This window comes from Panicum virgatum, chromosome 9N (assembly GCF_016808335.1).
Source record: "Panicum virgatum strain AP13 chromosome 9N, P.virgatum_v5, whole genome shotgun sequence".
Lineage (NCBI taxonomy): Eukaryota > Viridiplantae > Streptophyta > Magnoliopsida > Poales > Poaceae > Panicum > Panicum virgatum.
In genome coordinates, this window is record NC_053153.1 from 55,503,105 (window position 1) to 55,521,304 (window position 18,200).

Consider the following 18,200-nt stretch of genomic DNA (forward strand, 5'->3'; position numbering starts at 1 on the left):
GTAGTATAGTAAAAAAAAAAGCTATGTGGTTTCGATCCAATTACAATACAATACAAAAGTCGTGTAAGGGATAGGACTGGGAAGAGGCTTCGCCACGAAGGCCAGCAAAGCAGCCAAGACTGAACATGGTCTAGCAACGGGAGCAATGTTGCAAATTGCGGACCGTAGAATTTAGCGGAGTGCTGCTAAGAAAGTTATAGAAACCATAGTGTTGCTATAGCGGCAGCTATGACCTTTAGCAATATGCAAATCATCATCAAAATTTAAACATAAACATTAGTAACATCACAATTTAAACATTAGTAATATATATATAAAAAAAAGAAAAACTGTTGCCACTGCCGAAATATCGCCGCGTTATCGAGGGCCCCCTGGCGATCTGGATCGCAGGCTGGCCGGTGATCGAGGGCCAAGGCCGAAACCGAGGTCGACCGAGACCGCGGGTGTCTCGCAGCCAGGGTTCACCATTTCGTTTTCCGGTGAAATCCCGGTGATCGGCGGAAACGGAATTCCGTTCCGGAATTTCGGTGAATTTCGGACGAATTTTTTTGAATTTTGAATTTTCAAAACGAAATTTTCCGAAAATACCGAAATATTTTTTTCCGGTACCGAGCGGAAACGAAAAATTTCGCCGAAATTTCGCCGAAATTTCAAACCCTGCTCGCAGCTACCACTCCGTGGCCTGATGGCCTCGGCCGCCGAGGAACCAACCCACCCAACCCAAGGGTAAGGGGCAACCCCTTCCCCGAGCGCCGAGCGCGCGCCTTGGGTTGGGTTCTTTTCTTTCGCTCCGAGCGGGGTCGGCATGTCATGTGGGAGGTGTGCTGCGCGCGTGGCGGACGGCTGGAACCCGACGCGAACCACGTGATCCGGAGCCGGGAGTGCGCCCACCAGCACGATCCTACGGAGAGGGCGAAGACTTTGGTAGCTGAGCTCTACCGACGGCCGGTCGCGCCGGCATTTCAAGATAATTACAGTTGCAGGAGCGTAGCCGATCAGCAATGCTCATGCTGCTGCTTGCAGCTTGCTATGTTTACTCAGGCTTCTCTTTCTTTCTTTCTTTCTCTTTCTTTCTTTTCTTCTTGAGGAAAAAAATTTCAGTTCAGAAATTTCAGTTCAGACGCCGTGATATGCAAGCAGCACAGGAGAAGGTTATACACAGGAAAAGGCTTCAGGAAATTATCAAAAACTGAGCCTACATCTGCCGGCAGATCAATCAGTCCACCACAATTAGCCGGAACACAAGGAATATTTTTGTCAAATTCTTCCCATACGCACAATTAGCAGGTACATGGAGAGAGAGGTTTCATCCCATAACTTTGATGCCATTCGGATCTGATAGTGAACAGGAAGCACGTCCAATCAGACAAGTGGAATTCTGTACCAGAGGAAAACCCTCTTCTCTATCAATACAAGCCGGCAACTTAAAAAAAAAACTAATCAACTGTTTTAGCTCTCATTCATACCAGGACAACAATGTCGGTCAATTGCTCGATTACATTGTGAACAATCAACAATCAAATGGCAGCCGGTACAGATAAGTCATTGCCTCAACAAAAATCATTAATTAGCCTACACCTCTTCAAAATTTCTTTCAAAGTAACTCTACCAAGCTTATTCCGAGATCTATATCTCGAAACCCAATGGCCAGAACAAAACTTTAACAGACCAACAACAAGAAAGAGAAGACTCATCATACAACAAAAGTTGCGGGCCAAGGTATATTTTAGAGCTCAGACATTACTGTCAAGGGCTCCCTTCAGTGTATGCAGTCCTTCCATTGATATGCTTCTTCGTACCCGGAATCTCGGGATCTCGATTTGAGGGGGTGGGTCCACTGAGAAGCACACAACAACTGCAGTTAGGTTATCACAACAGTCTCGCCTGAGAGCTTCCTGGACAAGCTCTCGTGAGCACCGTTGCGGATCGTTGTGCGCCATCAGCTCTTTCCTTACCATGGACACAGCAAACTGGCTGCTCATCACATCCCAAAGGCCATCACAGCCTATTATCAAGAACTCATCTTCCTCCGTGAGTCTAACCTCCCGAAACTCAGGCTCTGGTGTAAGAGGGCATATAGAGCCTTTGGAGCCCTTCATGTGCCAATCACCGATCGCCCTTGCTACAGCCAGCTGACCATTGAGGTATCCATCGAAGACAGTACCACCAAGGTTTTCAATTCTAAGCCTCTCAACCGTGCAGCTGGGTTTATGGTCTCTAGAGAGTTCAACAGCTCGGCCTCGCTTTCCTAATACCGCTCGACAGTCACCGGCATTTGCAACAAGCAATGTCCTGCAATTTGAATGAGGTTGGTGAGGTCATACTTTGAGATGCCATGGTACGTAATTAATACAAAAGGACAGTGAACAGTACACAGGCTGTAATGTTGAAACTATCAACCAATAAAGGTCATAAGGCCCCAAGAACAGCTTGGTACAGCAAAGAACCTTGTGTGCAGATGTGATATGGAGGCTGAGGCAATAAATGTGGAGGAACTGTCAAAACGAAAGGAAGCGCAACTACCGATTTATAAATCTGTGAACATGGGTTTAATTATTGGTTGCTCTTGTAAAGGTAAGCTGTCATCAACTAAGTAACCTGATCCAACAAAAGAATTACAGAGAGCCATTAATTTCAAATGTTTTACTCATCTTTGGTGCACTAAATCTTTCAGACTGTTACTTAAAAAGTATCATGTTGTCGTATGCTAGGGAATAGCAAATATAAGCATCATAGCTGTAGAGCAACGTAATAATATTGAACAATAACTTAATGAAGTGGCAATAAATTGCTAAATCATACATTTTGATGTATTAACATCAGAACTAACCTGCCAAATATAAAGACTGTCAATGCTGTGGTCCCAGAATTACGGTCAAGAGAATGGGAATCCGCAATTGCATGGTCAGCCTTCACAAACGCACTTCTGATTGCCTTCTCCATGCTGTTGGGGAAGTGGCAATCCTCGGTTATGAACTTCAGTATATTCTTCCGGACAAAACAGGCAGCATCTGTACCACCATGGCCATCAAACACCTAAATATTCCACAAAGAAAACAATAAACATATGCACTGTGAGACTCAGTTAAAAGTTTCATGGGACATGGCAAAGGAGCAACAGACACTTATTTCTCACTTCGGAAGATTCCCAATTGTAGTGTGTTGTACCAATAGAAAGGAAAATATTTATGCTTTTCATGAGGATCTTTTTTTCTTTTTGATCCAAGGCATTTATTATTGACCATGTGGAACCGATTCCTTTTCTGTTCAATCATTTCTACCATCATGATTCATGAACACACTACCGGACTAATCATACATCTCCAAGTAGAATAAACTAGCAAGCCAAGAAGCTATGATAGCAACATTATTGCCACTCACACCAGAACAAATAATAGATCCACCATAATGGACGGATGTCGCTAAATACTTAACAGAGTTTAGTCATCGCTTAGCAAGATTTTATGGAAAATGCAATCCCAACTCACCCCATAGAAGGCACCAGGGGCATGGATGCCCGGGCCACGCAGTCCGAGGTGCTCGACGAGATTGTCGACACAGACATGTTCGTCCTCCATGTACGATTTGGGCCCGATATCCGCGCAGCTCCCCGATCGGAACACGGGCAAGAAGCCCGGACGCATGTCTGTGGGCGAGATCAAGCTCAGCGTCCCCGAATCCAGCTCCTGCAAGAGAACAAAACGTGCAAACGTCCTCTTAATCTGTTATGTTCCGGGACACATGGCTGGTAGCAAGCTTGCTTACGAATTCGGCGGAGGCCGCGGCGATGCGTGCGCTGCTGGCGCAGTGGCGGATGGACGTGAGGTGGTGCCGCGGCGGCTTGCCTCCCACCGGCGTGGTGCCCCCGCTCCTGCTGCTACCCGGCGGGGTCTCCGGCTCCAGTCCCCCGCTCATGGCTCCGGCCCTCCGTTACTCTGTTCGCGACGAGAGAGGCAGCACAGGAAAACGAAAGCATTTCAGAAACGAAACAGAGGCGCGAGTTTTGCATCGGCTGCCGCCGTCCCTGTACGAGAAGAACGGTTAGCATTGCTAGAAGGAAAATCGAGGGAGGACGGAATACCAGGAACAGCAACGAGATGAAAGAAAGAAAATAAAGAAAAATCCCTGTCGTGCAACAAATTGGAGCCAATAGAAGGGGCGAAAAAACGACGCCATTTCCGCCTGTCCCAGCCCTCTCCCTCCGCGGCAGGCCCGGCCGAGAAAAGGATCCAGCTTTCTCCAGGAACCAAAACGAAACGCAGCCGAACGAGCGGAAGGTGCGAGCGCGCGAGCAAGATTGGATCTGGGAGGAGCGCTCACCACCGCGGGGGGAGCGGAACGGTCGCGCGCCGCCCGCCGCGAGGGGACGCCGGGTGGATGCCGCCGCCTTGCGCGGAGGCAGGCGGAGGAGGAGGAGGAGGCTGGTGGGGTGGGGTCGCCGGAGGTGCCGGGTGGGTGGAGGCGGAGAGCAGGGGCAGGGGCGCGAGGGCGGGGGAGGTGGGAGGAGGAGTTCGTGGATTGCAGAGTCCGGTTGGGGACGGGGCCGGGCGAGGAGGAAATGAAGGGGTTGGTCTCGGTACGTTGCCTGATCGTGATCCCATCTTCTGCTTATAGCAGCAGCAGCAGCACGGGCACGGCTGCCTGGATGTGGTGTGAACCACGGGCCGGGACCCACGGATCGGGCCGGGCTGGGTGGGCCCGGCTCTGGGCCCTCCGTGTCCCTGTCGGATTCGCCCGCTCGCCCCTTCTGACCTTGTTCTCCTTTTCAGCTCCTTGCTTTCTGGTATCTCGAGTGCTTCTCTTCCTCGGCTGCCATTGGATATGAATGGATTATGATCATGTCGGGACGTGGATGTACTGTGCTTGTCTTGGCGCCCCTTTTTTTTGTCCATTTTCCGGTGGCTCGGATAATACTACTCCTACTTGATTGTACACGCACAATTTTCCAGCAGAACCGTACGAGCAGAACAAAACGGTGTCAGGCCGCAGTGGCATTCCGCAAAGGCCCTTTTTCCGCGTAGATTCATCCGGAAGTATCCGAAAGAGTGGAAGCCGCGCAGGCAAAGCTTATGCTTATCGGCGTGAGCTGCTTTCTACCAGCACGAGCACGGTGCTGTTGCTCCACTCGACGCTTTGTCCGTCCATCCACTACTACTGGAAAACGGGCCATGGGAACCGGTTGGAAATGGCCTTAGGCACCGGTTTTCCAACCGGTTCCCGCCAACCGAGACCAATGGCCTCATCTTAGAACACCGGGTATTTAACCCGGTGCCTTAGGCACTCATTGGTACCGGTTGGAAAGTCCAACCGCTACCAAAGAGGCTGCCACTCTGACGCAAGGTGGCAGCTTCTTTGTACCGGTTGGTCTTTCCAACCAGTACCAATGACATTTTTCTTTTTTTTCTCAAATTCAGTTTTTTGTTATATTTATTATTGTTTATTTTTTTATAATTGCTAAACGCACTCAAGCTCTACAGTACTATACGTTCATTAGTCGTTCGTGTTCGTTTTCAGAGAATATTTGAAACTAACTAAAAGTGAAATGCGAGCATATAATTAAGCTAATTAGATGAACTAATATATTTACAAATTTACAAACATCAAGACATAATGTTTAAAAATATTTACAAATGTACAAGTCATGTTTGTAGTCCAACTACTGGTCCCCTCAGGAGGTAGATGGAAGTCCTCTATAGATGTGACCGTCGTGGTAGAACCCGCCTCTAGGATCCAAGATCTCGTTCAAAATAAATCCGGCGAGCTTCTCGCACACGGCGTTGATCCGATCAGTAGAGTAACATTCATCCGGCATTGGAGACATCTATCATTTAGAAAAAAAAGGATTAACATCATGTGCGTTAGTACAATTATGAAAATATACTAGTGAACGGTTTGGACGTACTCTCGTGTCTTCATCAGTAACCTTCCCGCATGGAGTCATGATGTGCAAGTAGTCGCATACGTAGTACCCGCACCAATCAGTTCCTTGTTGTTGTCTCGCACACTTAAGGAGAAACAAATAAATTACTCAATTTAGAACAATTTGGGATTATATAGTTAACTAGACAAATCTTTATGAATCAACATACCGGATAATCCATGTTAACGTTCAGTTCGGGCCTCCATTGACCACGTCCTTTGTTATTTCTCACAAATTTTTTCCAAACCCTGCGCTCAAAGTTAAGTTTGATATTCAGAAATTGTTATTAACAGAAAAAAGATTTGATTGTGCAAACTGAACTTACCTGTTCAAGGGGTCTATGATATGTTCGATTACGGACTTTGGATTTCTCATTGAGTCAAAGACTATAAGATTGCCGGTCTCTACGGAAAGTATGAGTAAAATCCAATGATAACTGCGGATATAGATAGGATATATACATACATGCATTAGACGACTTAGTATTTATTTAGTAATATAACAGAGGATTGAGTCAACCAAGGCTTACCCAAAGTTGTATGGTATGAATATATAGGATTTGTAATTTTCGTTGAGCACTTTCTGGTTGACTAGCAAAGGAGACATGAAGCCGATCTGATGGTGTCATCCATGTTTTCGGCTTCTTTGGGTCTCCTGTCTAAACGATACAACAGAAATTTTATAATGCACACATATAATTATGTTCTTGTTAACAAAAAATATTAATGTAGAGGTAAGTGATACTTACAAAACCCAAATGGTGATGATAGCGGCGTCGAGGGCTTGTCGATGGTAAATGTGATATAAATTTTCAAAGTACACCCAGAAGTCCTCCTCCCCACGGAAGAAATCATGGTCACGATACTTGACTCCAAACATTTTCCCATGGTCCTTCGACATTCACAGGTACCATCTATGCAAATTGAACATCTGTGTGCCTAGACTTTTCTCCTCTTCCTCAGTGACAAAAGGTTTTCCATGCTGGAATGGAGTAAGAACGGAAGCGACAGGGATTTCCGCCTCCACTTGCCACGTTGCCTCCTCTAGCGTTAATCCAGTTTCAGAAAGAAATATTGCGGCCTGTAGGTCCGCCTTGAGTTGTACGTCCGTCGGGTGTAGGAGTGGCAACCCTGGACCCCGGAGGGGCTCGAGTCCTTTTTGTTGTGTGCCAAGCTGAGGAATGGTCTTGCCACATTTTTTCTTCAGATTTCTCACCTTGTGTGCTTTTGTCAGAGTACGATCATAGTCCGAGGTTAAGCTTTTCGGTTTTGGTGGGTTGTCTAGGTTTTCGAGAAGCTTTTTCCCTAGTTCTAGAGGTACTTTTTCCCTCGGCGGGGGGACTTTAGGCTTCAATTGTTCTTTTATATATTGAGCAGTCTCCTCTTCCAACTCCTCAGCAGTTTTCTCGTAGGTTAATTTTCTTTCGGTCGTTTTCTGCTTCTTCTTTGAGGGTCCATCCGCTGGGAGGCCGGAAGTTGTCTTTTTCTTTGCTATTTCTGGGTCAGGAGGAGTTGGAGTACTCGTGGCCCTTTGCGCCGGCGGAGACTGTGGTGAAGAAGGTGGTTGTGGGGACGGCGGTGAGGGAGACCGCGGAGACGTGCGATCGGTCTGCACGGGAGCCGTTGTGCTTGCAGTAAGTTTGATGTTGGCCTTGCGCCATAGAACGATCCCGTGCAGTGCGTCTCCCAATGTCTTCTCTCCATCCCCTCCAACGAAGTCGAGCTCAAGATCCTGATTGTTTCCAACTATCTGCTCGACTGTGACGGAGGTGTAGCCAGGGGGTATCGGCCTTCCATGAATTGTAGTAGAAGGATTCAGGGGCAGGGCTGACTCGTATGCAACATGAATGGATATATTTCTTGCTCGCACATGAAGCTCGCACGGTGTCGGCATGGTGACATCGTCCACTGGATACCTCTGGTCATCTACCGCCGTTGGCTCAATCTGGGGTTGCTGTTCCGCTTGTACGTCGGGCGCCGCTGTGGATGCACAGCTACTGCGTCGCTGAGAGACCGGGCTTATCACAACATCCGGGTGTGACCCAGCAGTGCCCCTTTGGCTCAGAGCTAGCTGCACTGCCTTATTGACCCTGGCGTCCATCTGAGATTCCAAGGACGCAACCTTTCTTGTCATCTCTTCTTGCATGGCACGAAGTTTCTCTTCCTGTTCGGCTTTGCTCTTTCGGTGAGTCTTGTAAGAGGAATCTCCGGCCCAAGCAACTTTCCATGGGACCACGCCGATGCCGTGGGCTCGTCCAGGGTGTTCCGGATTCTTTAATACCCTTGTCAGCTCATCATTCTCCCTTTGAGGATGGAATGTTCCTTATTGGGTCTCATCTATTGCAGCGACTAGATCGCGGGACACTTCTTGCATATGCTCGGGCACGACCAAATTTCCATCCAACTGGTTTAGTGTCACGCCATTAGCAAATAACCACCACTTGGATCTATCCGGCCAATCCCAAGTCGTCGGCCTGATGCCTCTATCCATAAGGTCCTGCTCCATCTTCTGCCATTTTTTTATTGACTTCTTGTACCCGGCAGCCCCAAGGTGGTGGCTGTACTTCTTATTTGCTGCATTCACCTTGGCCTGTTCGGATTTTTCTTGGGCTTCCTCTGATAGTTTGTATTGTTTGAACTCCTCCCAGTATGGTTTAACCTGAGAAAGATCGTCCCAGTTCGGCTCCTTATCCTTCTTGATGTAATTGATGTACAACTTCTTCTTGAAAGTTGCAAAGGCAAGGGGCCATCTTTTTCAAGGCACATTTCTTCACAAATTCTTGGTCAACTCCTTCAGGAAGAGTGAACATATCCTTGAGTTCTGCCCATAGCATTTTCTTCTGATGTGCAGGCACGGCGTGTTGCTGTTCTTCGGGTTTGCTCGTTTTCCATAGTCTTGTGGTGATCGGAATTCTTGCCCGAACAATAACCCCACATTGGTTGACAAATTTTGTGCTAGCAGCCTCTGGAGCACTTGGACAGCCCTCTGCATCCACTTCTGTGACGACCTGTCTTCCCTCCATTTTCTTGGTTGGCCGGCGTCTCCCTTTCGACTGGCTCAACGAAGTCGATGCGGAGGTCGACTAAATTACAGAAAAGATATGTTAATCGCAAAACTAATCTAACGAAGTCACCATGCATATAGTTTTAAGATTTGTACTGGAACATGCTGCTGTTGATTGGGCGGCGGCACAAAGTCATCATCTTCTTCATCGGCATCTCCAGAAATATTCAGGAACAAATCAGCTGTCCAAGCATCTTCTTCAACGATTGGTTGGGTGGTGTTGGCCCTTGTATCTTCGTTTATTGCATCCAACATATATTGCTTGGCGACCTCGTCATCACCGAAGGGGTCCATCCTTAACTGAAATCGTAAAAATGTGTTAGAGTATGTGTCCATCCTTAAATGAAGCAGGAGAATTCAATTCTTTGAACGAATATGCGCGTTTGAGAGAGAGAATGTGCGTGTGTATGTTAGAGGGACAGAGAAAGAGAGAGTTAGTGTGTGTGTGTTAGTGAGAGTGTGTGTTAGGGTGTGTTTGTGTGTGTTAGAGAGAGTGTGTGTCTGTGTGTGTTAGTGAGAGTGTGTGTGTGTGTTAGAGTGTGTGTGTCTCTGTGTGTTAGTGAGAGTGTGTGTGTTAGAGAGAGAGAGAGTGTGTGTGTGTGTGTGTGTGTCTGTGTGTGTGTCGTGGAACGGGGTCGAGGAACCGGGGTTGAGAGTCGAGGTCGAGAGTCGAGGGACGGGGTTGAGAGTCGGGGTCGAGGGACGGCGAATGCATGAGTGAGTTAGAGAGCGAATACGAACGGGTTCGAGCTCGAGAATTAATTTAAATCAATCTAAATTACAAATGCAATACATGTAATCAAGAATTGTACATAAAATTATTACTCATCGTCGTTACTCGTCACTACTCGTCGTCGTCATTACTCATTGTCGTCGTCGTCATTACATTATACAGTGAAATACATGTCGTCTTTAACCATTAAATACATGATTAAATAAAATCTTTGAATGACACAATTCTCTCTCTAAATTCTCTTCATTTCCTTCTATATATAAAATAACTTAATTCTAGATAATATCAAATAATGGCAAAAAAAATAATGACAATATTTTAGGTATTTTGCCGTCAAAAGGATTGAATTCACCGAGTATCCCAGTGGTAACCCGAAATATTCTGTGCGCCACAGCCCGGTTTCGAAACCCACGCCCACCCTTTAATTAAATTATAAATAATGGCAATATATAAAAATTAAATATAAAAATATCTCTATAATTAAATTCTTGTAAATATATAATAATGGCAACACTATATCTACAACTAAATTAACACAGATAGCACTGACATCTAACATGCACGAGTATTTTTCCTTCGAAGATCTAGATGCAACTAAACTAACAAAGTTGATTTTGTATTTTTACCATTTTTCTGTGATTTGTTATGCATTTTACAAAATCTCAGCCGAATTAAACAATTTTGGAAAACCCTAAACAGGGGCTGACAGCTGGGCCCCACAGGTCGGTGAGAGGCCCAGCCCAACCCCAGCTCGCGCACGCCATGGCACGGCGGCGGCGGCGTTCCGGCCGGCGCAGGACCGGGCGGCGGAAGTGCGGCGCGCGCCCGCGGCCAAGGAGGCAAGGTGACTTCGGGGCGCGCGGCGGCGGCGTGCAGCCCCGCATAGGGGCTGCCCGCGATGTGCGTGCGGCGGCGGGACGCCAACCGCGGCAGTGCCGCTGCGGCCCGGCAATGCGGCGCCGGAAAGAGAGGGGAAAGGGGTCGGAGAGGATGAGGAGGGCGTGGGGAAGCTCACCACAAGCTCTATTCGGGTGGAGGTTCACCAGAGCGGCGTCGAGGCCGGTGGGCGGCGGCGCCTCTCGTACGCGGCGGTCGAGGGGGCGTCGAGGCGTCGAGGGCACGCGCGGAGGTCGAGGTGGCGGGTCGAGGAGATGCCGCCGCGGCCGGAGTAGAGGGCGCGAGCGTCGTCGAGGCCGGCATCGGAGTGAGGCGGCGAGGTGGACGAAGGGGGAATGGAGGAAGAAGGGCCGGGGTTTAAATAGCCTAAGCCTTTGGCACCGGGTGATAATTTCAACCGGTACCTAAGAGCTCCTTAGGTACCGGTTGCAGTTCCACCCGGTGCCTTAGTGAAGCCTTAGGCACCGGTTGCAGTTCCACCCGGTGCCTTAGGTCCAACGGGCGGGAATGAAATTTCCCTTTGGCACCGGGTGGAGAAGCAAAACCGTTGCCTTAGGGTTTTTGAAATTTGCTTTTGTAGATTGCTGGCGGGATGAGATCTGAAATCCCTCGATAGCTCAATGGTAACTCTGTGTAATTTGTGCGCCGCCGCCACGGTTCGGACCCGCGCCCAACCCCTTTTTTTCGAATTGCCTGCCTTAGGTACCGGTTGATAATTCTAATCGGTACCTAAGGCTTTCTTTTCTTTTCCTATTTCTCATTTTCTAATAAATCTGTTAATTCACTAATAAATCTTTTAATTGTCTAATAAATCTGTTAATTCCCTAATAATAATAAATCAAATAATTGCTACATAATAAATCATTTAGGTGCATAACTAATTTTGATTGGTGCTCTTGTTATCTTGGGCTCTTGTATAAAATGTGTAACCATTAATTTCATATCCTTGGTACATCAAGATTGAATTTGCCGGACCCCTGGCCAGCCAATCTAGCTGCTCATGAATTTGATCGTTAGCCATGACTTCCTTCTGCAACCAGGTGGCGAATGTATCGTTATGATGTTTTGTAATCTATGTCTCAGACTTCAAAGGGTATATGCTTCGCACAATTTGCATGTGCTCCTCCATGTATGGAGCCACCAAGACTGATTATTGCAGAACTGTGAGATGTGCTTTGCTCAACATGGCATGATCTGTGGCATTTACTGATTTTCTTCCAAGTGTGCCCTTTCCAATCAGCCACCCCTCATGACGTGATACTGGAATCCCAATTGGGCAGAGTTCTTCCATATAGTCAATACAAAACTCAATGACCTCCTCTGTGACGTAACCCTTCGCAATGCTTCCTTCTGGACGAGCCCGATTACGAATGTATTTCTTTAGGACTGCAAAGTATCGTTCAAAAGGGAACATATTATGAAGGAAAACAAGACCGAGAATACCAATCTCTTTGACCAGGTGAACTAGAAGATGCGTCATAATATTGAAGAATGATGGAGAAAATATCATTTCAAGACTGACTAAACTTTGGACAACATCCTCTTGTAGCCTGCTTAAACTTGATGGATCGATTGCCTTCTGAGAAATTGTGTTGAGAAAGTCGCATAGCTTTATGATTGTTGCTCGAATATTAGCTGGTAGAATACCTCTAAGTGCAACTGGAATCAATTGCATCATCAACACGTGACAGTTATGGGACTTTACGTGTGCGAATTTCTTCTCTTTCAAGTTCAGTAGCCTCTTTATATTCGAAGAGTAGCCTGATGGGACCTTGATACTGTTTAAACAGTCAAACATACTTTGCTTCTCTTCCTTACTAAGAGTGTAGCACGCAGGACCTAGATAATGACGTCATTTATCCCTTTTTTCTGGATGTAGGGCGGCCCGTTGTTTCATACGTTGAAGATCTTGCCGCACTTCCAATGTATCCTTTGCCTTACCGTAGACACCAAGGAAACCTAGAAGATTCATACAAAGATTTTTTGTTAGGTGCGTCACATCAATTGCGTGGCGGACGTCTAAGACTTCCCAATAAGGTAACTCCCAAAAAATACTCTTCTTCTTCCACATAGGTGCACGTCCGTCATCACTCTGCACTGATTTGCTGCTGGGTCCTTTTTCGAATACTACTTTTATATATTTGACCATTTCAAACACCATTTTCCCACAACGGTGCCTAGGCTTGGTACGATGATCTGCCTTTCCATCGTAGTGAACATGCCTCCTCCTTAATGGGTGCTTGATCGGAAGAAATCGACGATGACCCATATACACGATCTTCCTACAGTGCTTGAGGTACATGCTGTCGGTTTCTTCTAAACAATGGGTGCATGCCCTGTAACCCTTATTGGATTGTCCAGAGAGGTTGCTTAGTGCTGGCCAATCGTTAGTGGTTACGAAAAGCAATGCACGAAGGTTAAAATGATCCTCTGCGTGCGCATCCCACATACGAACATCCTCCTCTTTCCACAACAATTGAAGATCCTCAATCAATGGTTTTAGATACACATCTATATCGTTACCGGGTTGCTTCGGGCCGGGGATAAGCACTGGCATCATAATGAATTTTCGCTTCATTCACAACCAGGGAGGAAGGTTGTATATACAGAGTGTCACAGGCCAGGTACTATGGCCATTGCTCTGCTCACCGAAAGGATTCATGCCATCCGTACTTAAGCCGAATCTTATATTCCTCGCATCATTTGCAAATGTTGGGAATGTTCTGTCCACTTTTCTCCACTGCGACCCATCAGCGGGGTGCCTCAACATATTGTCTTGCTTACGTTTTTTCTTTGTGCCATTGCATCAATTTAGCATTCGTTTTGTTCATGAACAAACGTTTCAGACGTGGTATTAGAGGAAAATACCACATCACCTTGGCAGTCACCCTCTTCTTAACACGCATCCCCTCAACATCGCCGGGATCATCTCGAGGGATCTTATACCGGCATGCGTTGCATACAGGGCATGAATCCAAATTTTCATACTCACCTCGATATAGGATGCAGTCATTAGGACAAGCATGTATCTTCTGTGCCTCTAATCCTAAAGGACAAACAACTTTTTTGCCTCGTATGTTGTCTCCGGCAAGGTGTTACCCTCAGGGAGTAAGTTTTTTATTAGTTTCAGCAACTCCTCGAATCTCTTGTCAGACAAACCATTTGATGCCTTCCATTGCAATAATTCCAATGTGGTACCCAACTTCTTTTGGTCTTGTTTGCAATCAGGGTACAACAATGTTCTGTAGTCCTCCAACATACGCTTCAGATCTCTCGATTCCTTTTCTGTTTCGCAACCTTCCTCAGCTTCGCGCAGCATCTGACCAAGATCATCTTCTACAATGTATCCTTCAGTATCTTCTTCAGACTCACCCATTGCAGTGTCATTGAAAAAGGAATTATAATTGGCTGCAAAGTCAGGAATCCTGTCCTCTTCTTCTACATTATTATCCAGTACAATTCCTCTTTCGCCATGCTTGGTCCAAACATAGTAGTTCGGCATGAAACTACTATTGAACAAGTGACTATGGATGGTTCTTGATGATGAGTAATCCTTATCATTCTTACAGAATTTGCATGGACAACGAACGAAACCGCCATACTTGTGTTTTTCGGCCGCTTCTATGAATTCATGCACGCCATCCATGAACTCCTTTGAACGCCGGTCGGCCATGTACATCCATTGTCGACTCATCTGAGTCCACAATACATTTATATACATCATTGTACTGTACAAATAGTTCATTCATACTACCAATTTATAACAATACATTTATATAATTGATAATGCATATAATTATAATAAATAGATACTATTCACTTATCAAATAAATGGATAAAACATATAAATACAATAATTCGATAGTATTCAAATATCAAATAAATTGATAACGCATATAACTACAATAAGATGCTATAAATAAAAATAATTATCACATGTATAAACTAAATCAAGTAATAACTGTTTCTAAAAATTAATTGCTAAGTTATAAAAAAAATAACTAATCTTTTTTCAAAAAAAAAACAAAAATTCCCCTCCCCTCACCTCACTCAGCTGCCATGAACAGTGAGTTCACGGTAGCTTGAGGGGACGAGGGGCTGGGGTATTTATAGGCTCGGGCCAAAGGCACCGGTTGGTTTCAATGACCCGGTGCTAAATTTTGTTCAATAGCACCGGGTCAAGGCACCAACCGGTGCCTTAGGCCCGAGTTCCTGGCAGCTGCCACGTTTCATCACCATAAGAACCGGTTATTACTATCAACCGGTGCCTATAGCGCCGCCTTCATTTGGTACCGGGTGGTGGTTCAAACCGGTGACTATGCTGATGCATTGAAACTGATTGGAACCACCACCCGATGCTAATTGTCCTCCACTTATTGGTGCAAGGCCAAACTCCGGCGAGAGAGAGAGAGCCGCTTTGCGTCCAGTGAACTGCGAGAGAAAGAACAAAGGGCACTCGCAGCCTTCGCACCCATCCACGGGGAGACGGGACAAACGGGACAGGACAAAGAAAAGGCGCCGCTGGTCTTTGGCTTTCCTGGAGCCCGGATTGGTCCCTGACACGGCACGCAGGGCGTGGAAAAAGCGGCGACGGTCTCGCGTCCGGCGGTGCACGGGGGCCAGACGGCGGCGCGAACGGGACTCGTGCGACGTACTAGTGCCTGGCTGCCTGCGGGATGAGAAGCGGGTCACGTAGTCACGGTCGACGCATGCTGCCTGCCCGGGCAGGCAAAGGAACGGACAGGATCCAGCCTACGGCGCCTGGCCATGCCTATCAGTATCAGGTCGACGGGTCGCTTTCCCCCCTTGTCGGCATCGCATTCCGCTGCTTCGGTTCCACTGATCCTTTTCGCTTCGCCTTTGACAGTTTGACGGCATGAGATTGGCCGATTGGGATGAAAGGAGCGAGCTAGCGGCAGCTGAGAGCAGCGAGTGCGGTGAATCTAGCTCCAAGGAAGGAAGGGGAGAAAACCGGCTTGCGTCCCACTGGTTTCGGGCTTTCAACACCGGGTGCTGTTTGGCGGCGTGGAAAGGGTACGCCGACATGGTTTGATAGTGGGGCGCGTCAAGATTGCTACGAGGACTAGGTAGCGTTTTGTAGGTGTCAAATCAGTGACCGAACCAAGCCGGGGGTAACCACGGTACTCCATCTGTTTCAAATTATAAGTCATTCCAAGAATTTTTAAGAGTCAAACTATTTCAAAATTTGACCAAAATTATAGAGAGAAACACAAAAATTTATGACATCAAATAGGTATACTATGATAATATAACTAATAAAAAATCTAATGATACTTAATTGGTATCGTAAATGTTATTATCTTGTTGTATAAATTTAGTTAAACTTGAAAACATTTGACTCTCCAAAATTTTTAGGAGGACTTATAATTTGGAACCGAGGGAGTAGTGTTTTAAATTCACTTGAAAAGAAATAAGAAACTTGTTTTAACGATTGTTCTTCTAACCAGAGATAAAATTTGGAAACACTGACAGAAAGGTTCCGAACAGAGTCAAAGAGATGCTAGAGTGCTGACTAAAGCCATGTAGTATATAAACATGTGCGCCCTCACGGTCAGAGGCGGAGCTCCCCATGCGGCACGGTGGGGCAGCTGCCCCACCTACCGCCGGAGTAGATCCCCTAGTACCCCTCTGTCTTCCTCCCCTCCGGCCAACGAAGGAGCGGCGGCGTCCAGCGTTCGATGCGCCGTGAAGACGAGAGCACAGCAGTCCGCGTCCAACGAAGGAAATACGCTTCAGCAGTTCGGCCTACAGCCATTTAGGAAAGGAAGAAGGGCCCAATAAGGCCAAATCGCCCCAAGTTGAAGTGCCCCCAACCGGCAGAGGCCAACCCTATACCCAGCGGCGCTCGACCTCGACAACCTGTCCAGCTCTAGCGAGCGCTCGGGGTTGCCAGCCGCCACCGCACTAGGAGCTCCACGCCGCGTGGCTGGTCGCTTGCTCGCCGTATCCGCCCGCCCGCCTCGTGCTGCTGCCGCCTGCAGTCTGCTGGCTGCCGGCTCGCCGCTCGCCTCGCCTCAGCTGCCCCGCGCTGCGCGCCGCCGCTGCCCGCGCGGTGCTCGCCGCTAGCATTCTGTGCTCGTGGCAGTCGCGCAAGACGAAGGCTGGGCAGACGCGCCGAAGCTGCCGCACGCTGGCCGGAGCCCGAAAGGGGCAAGGGAGGCGCCAAGGCAGGCAGCCGGGTGCCCGGGCGCCGGCCCGTGCCAGGGTCCAGCCGGCGCTCAGGCTGAGCAGGTTGCTGCTGGCGGCTGCAGTGCAGGCTGCTGCTCTGAATCTCTGATGGAGGAGGTGGGTGATGTTGGCACTGTATTGTTGAATTTTCATCTTCAAATATTACACACAAAGTCATCTTCAAATATTACACACAAAGTCACTAACTGATCTGTTCTTCAAATTTACAGCTATGTTAGCTCTTGGATTGTTGAATTTTGGTCTTTAATTTGGACACTTGTTCTTGTTTAGTTGGTCTTCATTGAATTAATGGACTACTATCTTCAAATGAGAGGTGCCATCATCAATCATTATCTGAATTTGCCACAGATTAGCTGTTGATGTGTGTCCTTTCGATGTCATTAAAAAGTTTTATCTGCAATGCGCCCCACCTAGATTTTTGTTCGAGCTCCGCCACTGCTCACAGTGGTCTTAAAAAAACTTAATCCTACGTCCCATGCTGTAGTATATATTACGCAGGTTCCTTTTTGTTTTGCGGGTAGTATTACGCATATTCCCATCTGTCCCTAGTATTACGCATGCAAATGGGCATGTCACTCACATCTTATCTCATTTATGACACTAAAAATTATAGGTGAGACCGTGAGAGGTAACAGAGCAAACGCCATGGCTCGAGCGCGCGCCGACTCTGAAGGTGCTGACCAAAGTCAATGCCCGAGAAAGACCAAGCATTGGGGTTTTTTTAGGGTGTTTTTTTTGTTTGGGGCAAAACCAAGCCCAAACGTTGACAGATGGGCTGGATTGCTGACTCGTCGGTAGTAGCCCACCAAAGACGATACCGGCCCAGGCAAGCTTCCACGGGCGCCGATCAAGCTGCCCCCACGGGCCCAACAGGCCCCGCACGCAAGAATTGCAAACAGCTCGCTTTACCAGCGGTTTTTGTATTTTTATATTTTTAATTTTCATTTTTTACAAAAATATATTTTCGACTTGTAAATTTACAGAAATATACCCCGGCCGCCCCGCTGCCGGGCGGCCGGAACCTGGCCGCCCGGCAGCCGGGCGGCAGGGGCTTATCCGCAAAAAAAATGAAAAAAATTACAGACAAGTCCCTGGGGACCGATCGCCCGGCAGCTGGGCGGCCGGCCCCCCACCCCTATATAAGGTGTTGGCTGCCCCTCACCCCCTCATTTGCCTTACTAAAAATCCAGAAAAAAAGAAAAGAGAGGGAGGGAGGGAGAGGAGGGGTGAGGGAGAGGCAAAGCGGCGAAGCTCTGTCGGATTTTCAAGCCGGCGACTTTAGGTAACTAAAATTTTCTACATTTTCATGCCCTGTCGGAGAAGGCTCAACGCAGTTTCCTACGTGGGGGTACGGCTACTAGGACTATCTAGTGCTAG

General features: G+C 47.4%; 1 protein-coding gene across 2 annotated transcripts; it reads right to left on the bottom strand.

Annotated features, from left to right (window-relative positions):
* Positions 1 to 1,445: 1,445 nt before the first annotated feature.
* LOC120690279 (probable protein phosphatase 2C 47) lies at positions 1,446 to 4,578 on the bottom strand. Of its 2 annotated transcripts, XM_039972871.1 has the most exons (5): positions 4,321 to 4,529; positions 3,766 to 3,935; positions 3,489 to 3,686; positions 2,831 to 3,036; positions 1,446 to 2,292 (listed from the first exon to the last, which is right to left on the bottom strand). In XM_039972871.1, the coding sequence occupies exons 2-5, from the start codon at positions 3,913 to 3,915 to the stop codon at positions 1,734 to 1,736; spliced, it is 1,113 nt and encodes a 370-aa protein (XP_039828805.1). In that variant the 5' UTR covers positions 3,916 to 3,935; positions 4,321 to 4,529; the 3' UTR covers positions 1,446 to 1,733. The 2 variants fall into 2 exon arrangements, with proteins under 2 accessions (XP_039828805.1, XP_039828804.1); XM_039972870.1 differs by having other exon boundaries at positions 3,766 to 4,578.
* Between the last annotated feature and the right edge of the window lie 13,622 nt (positions 4,579 to 18,200).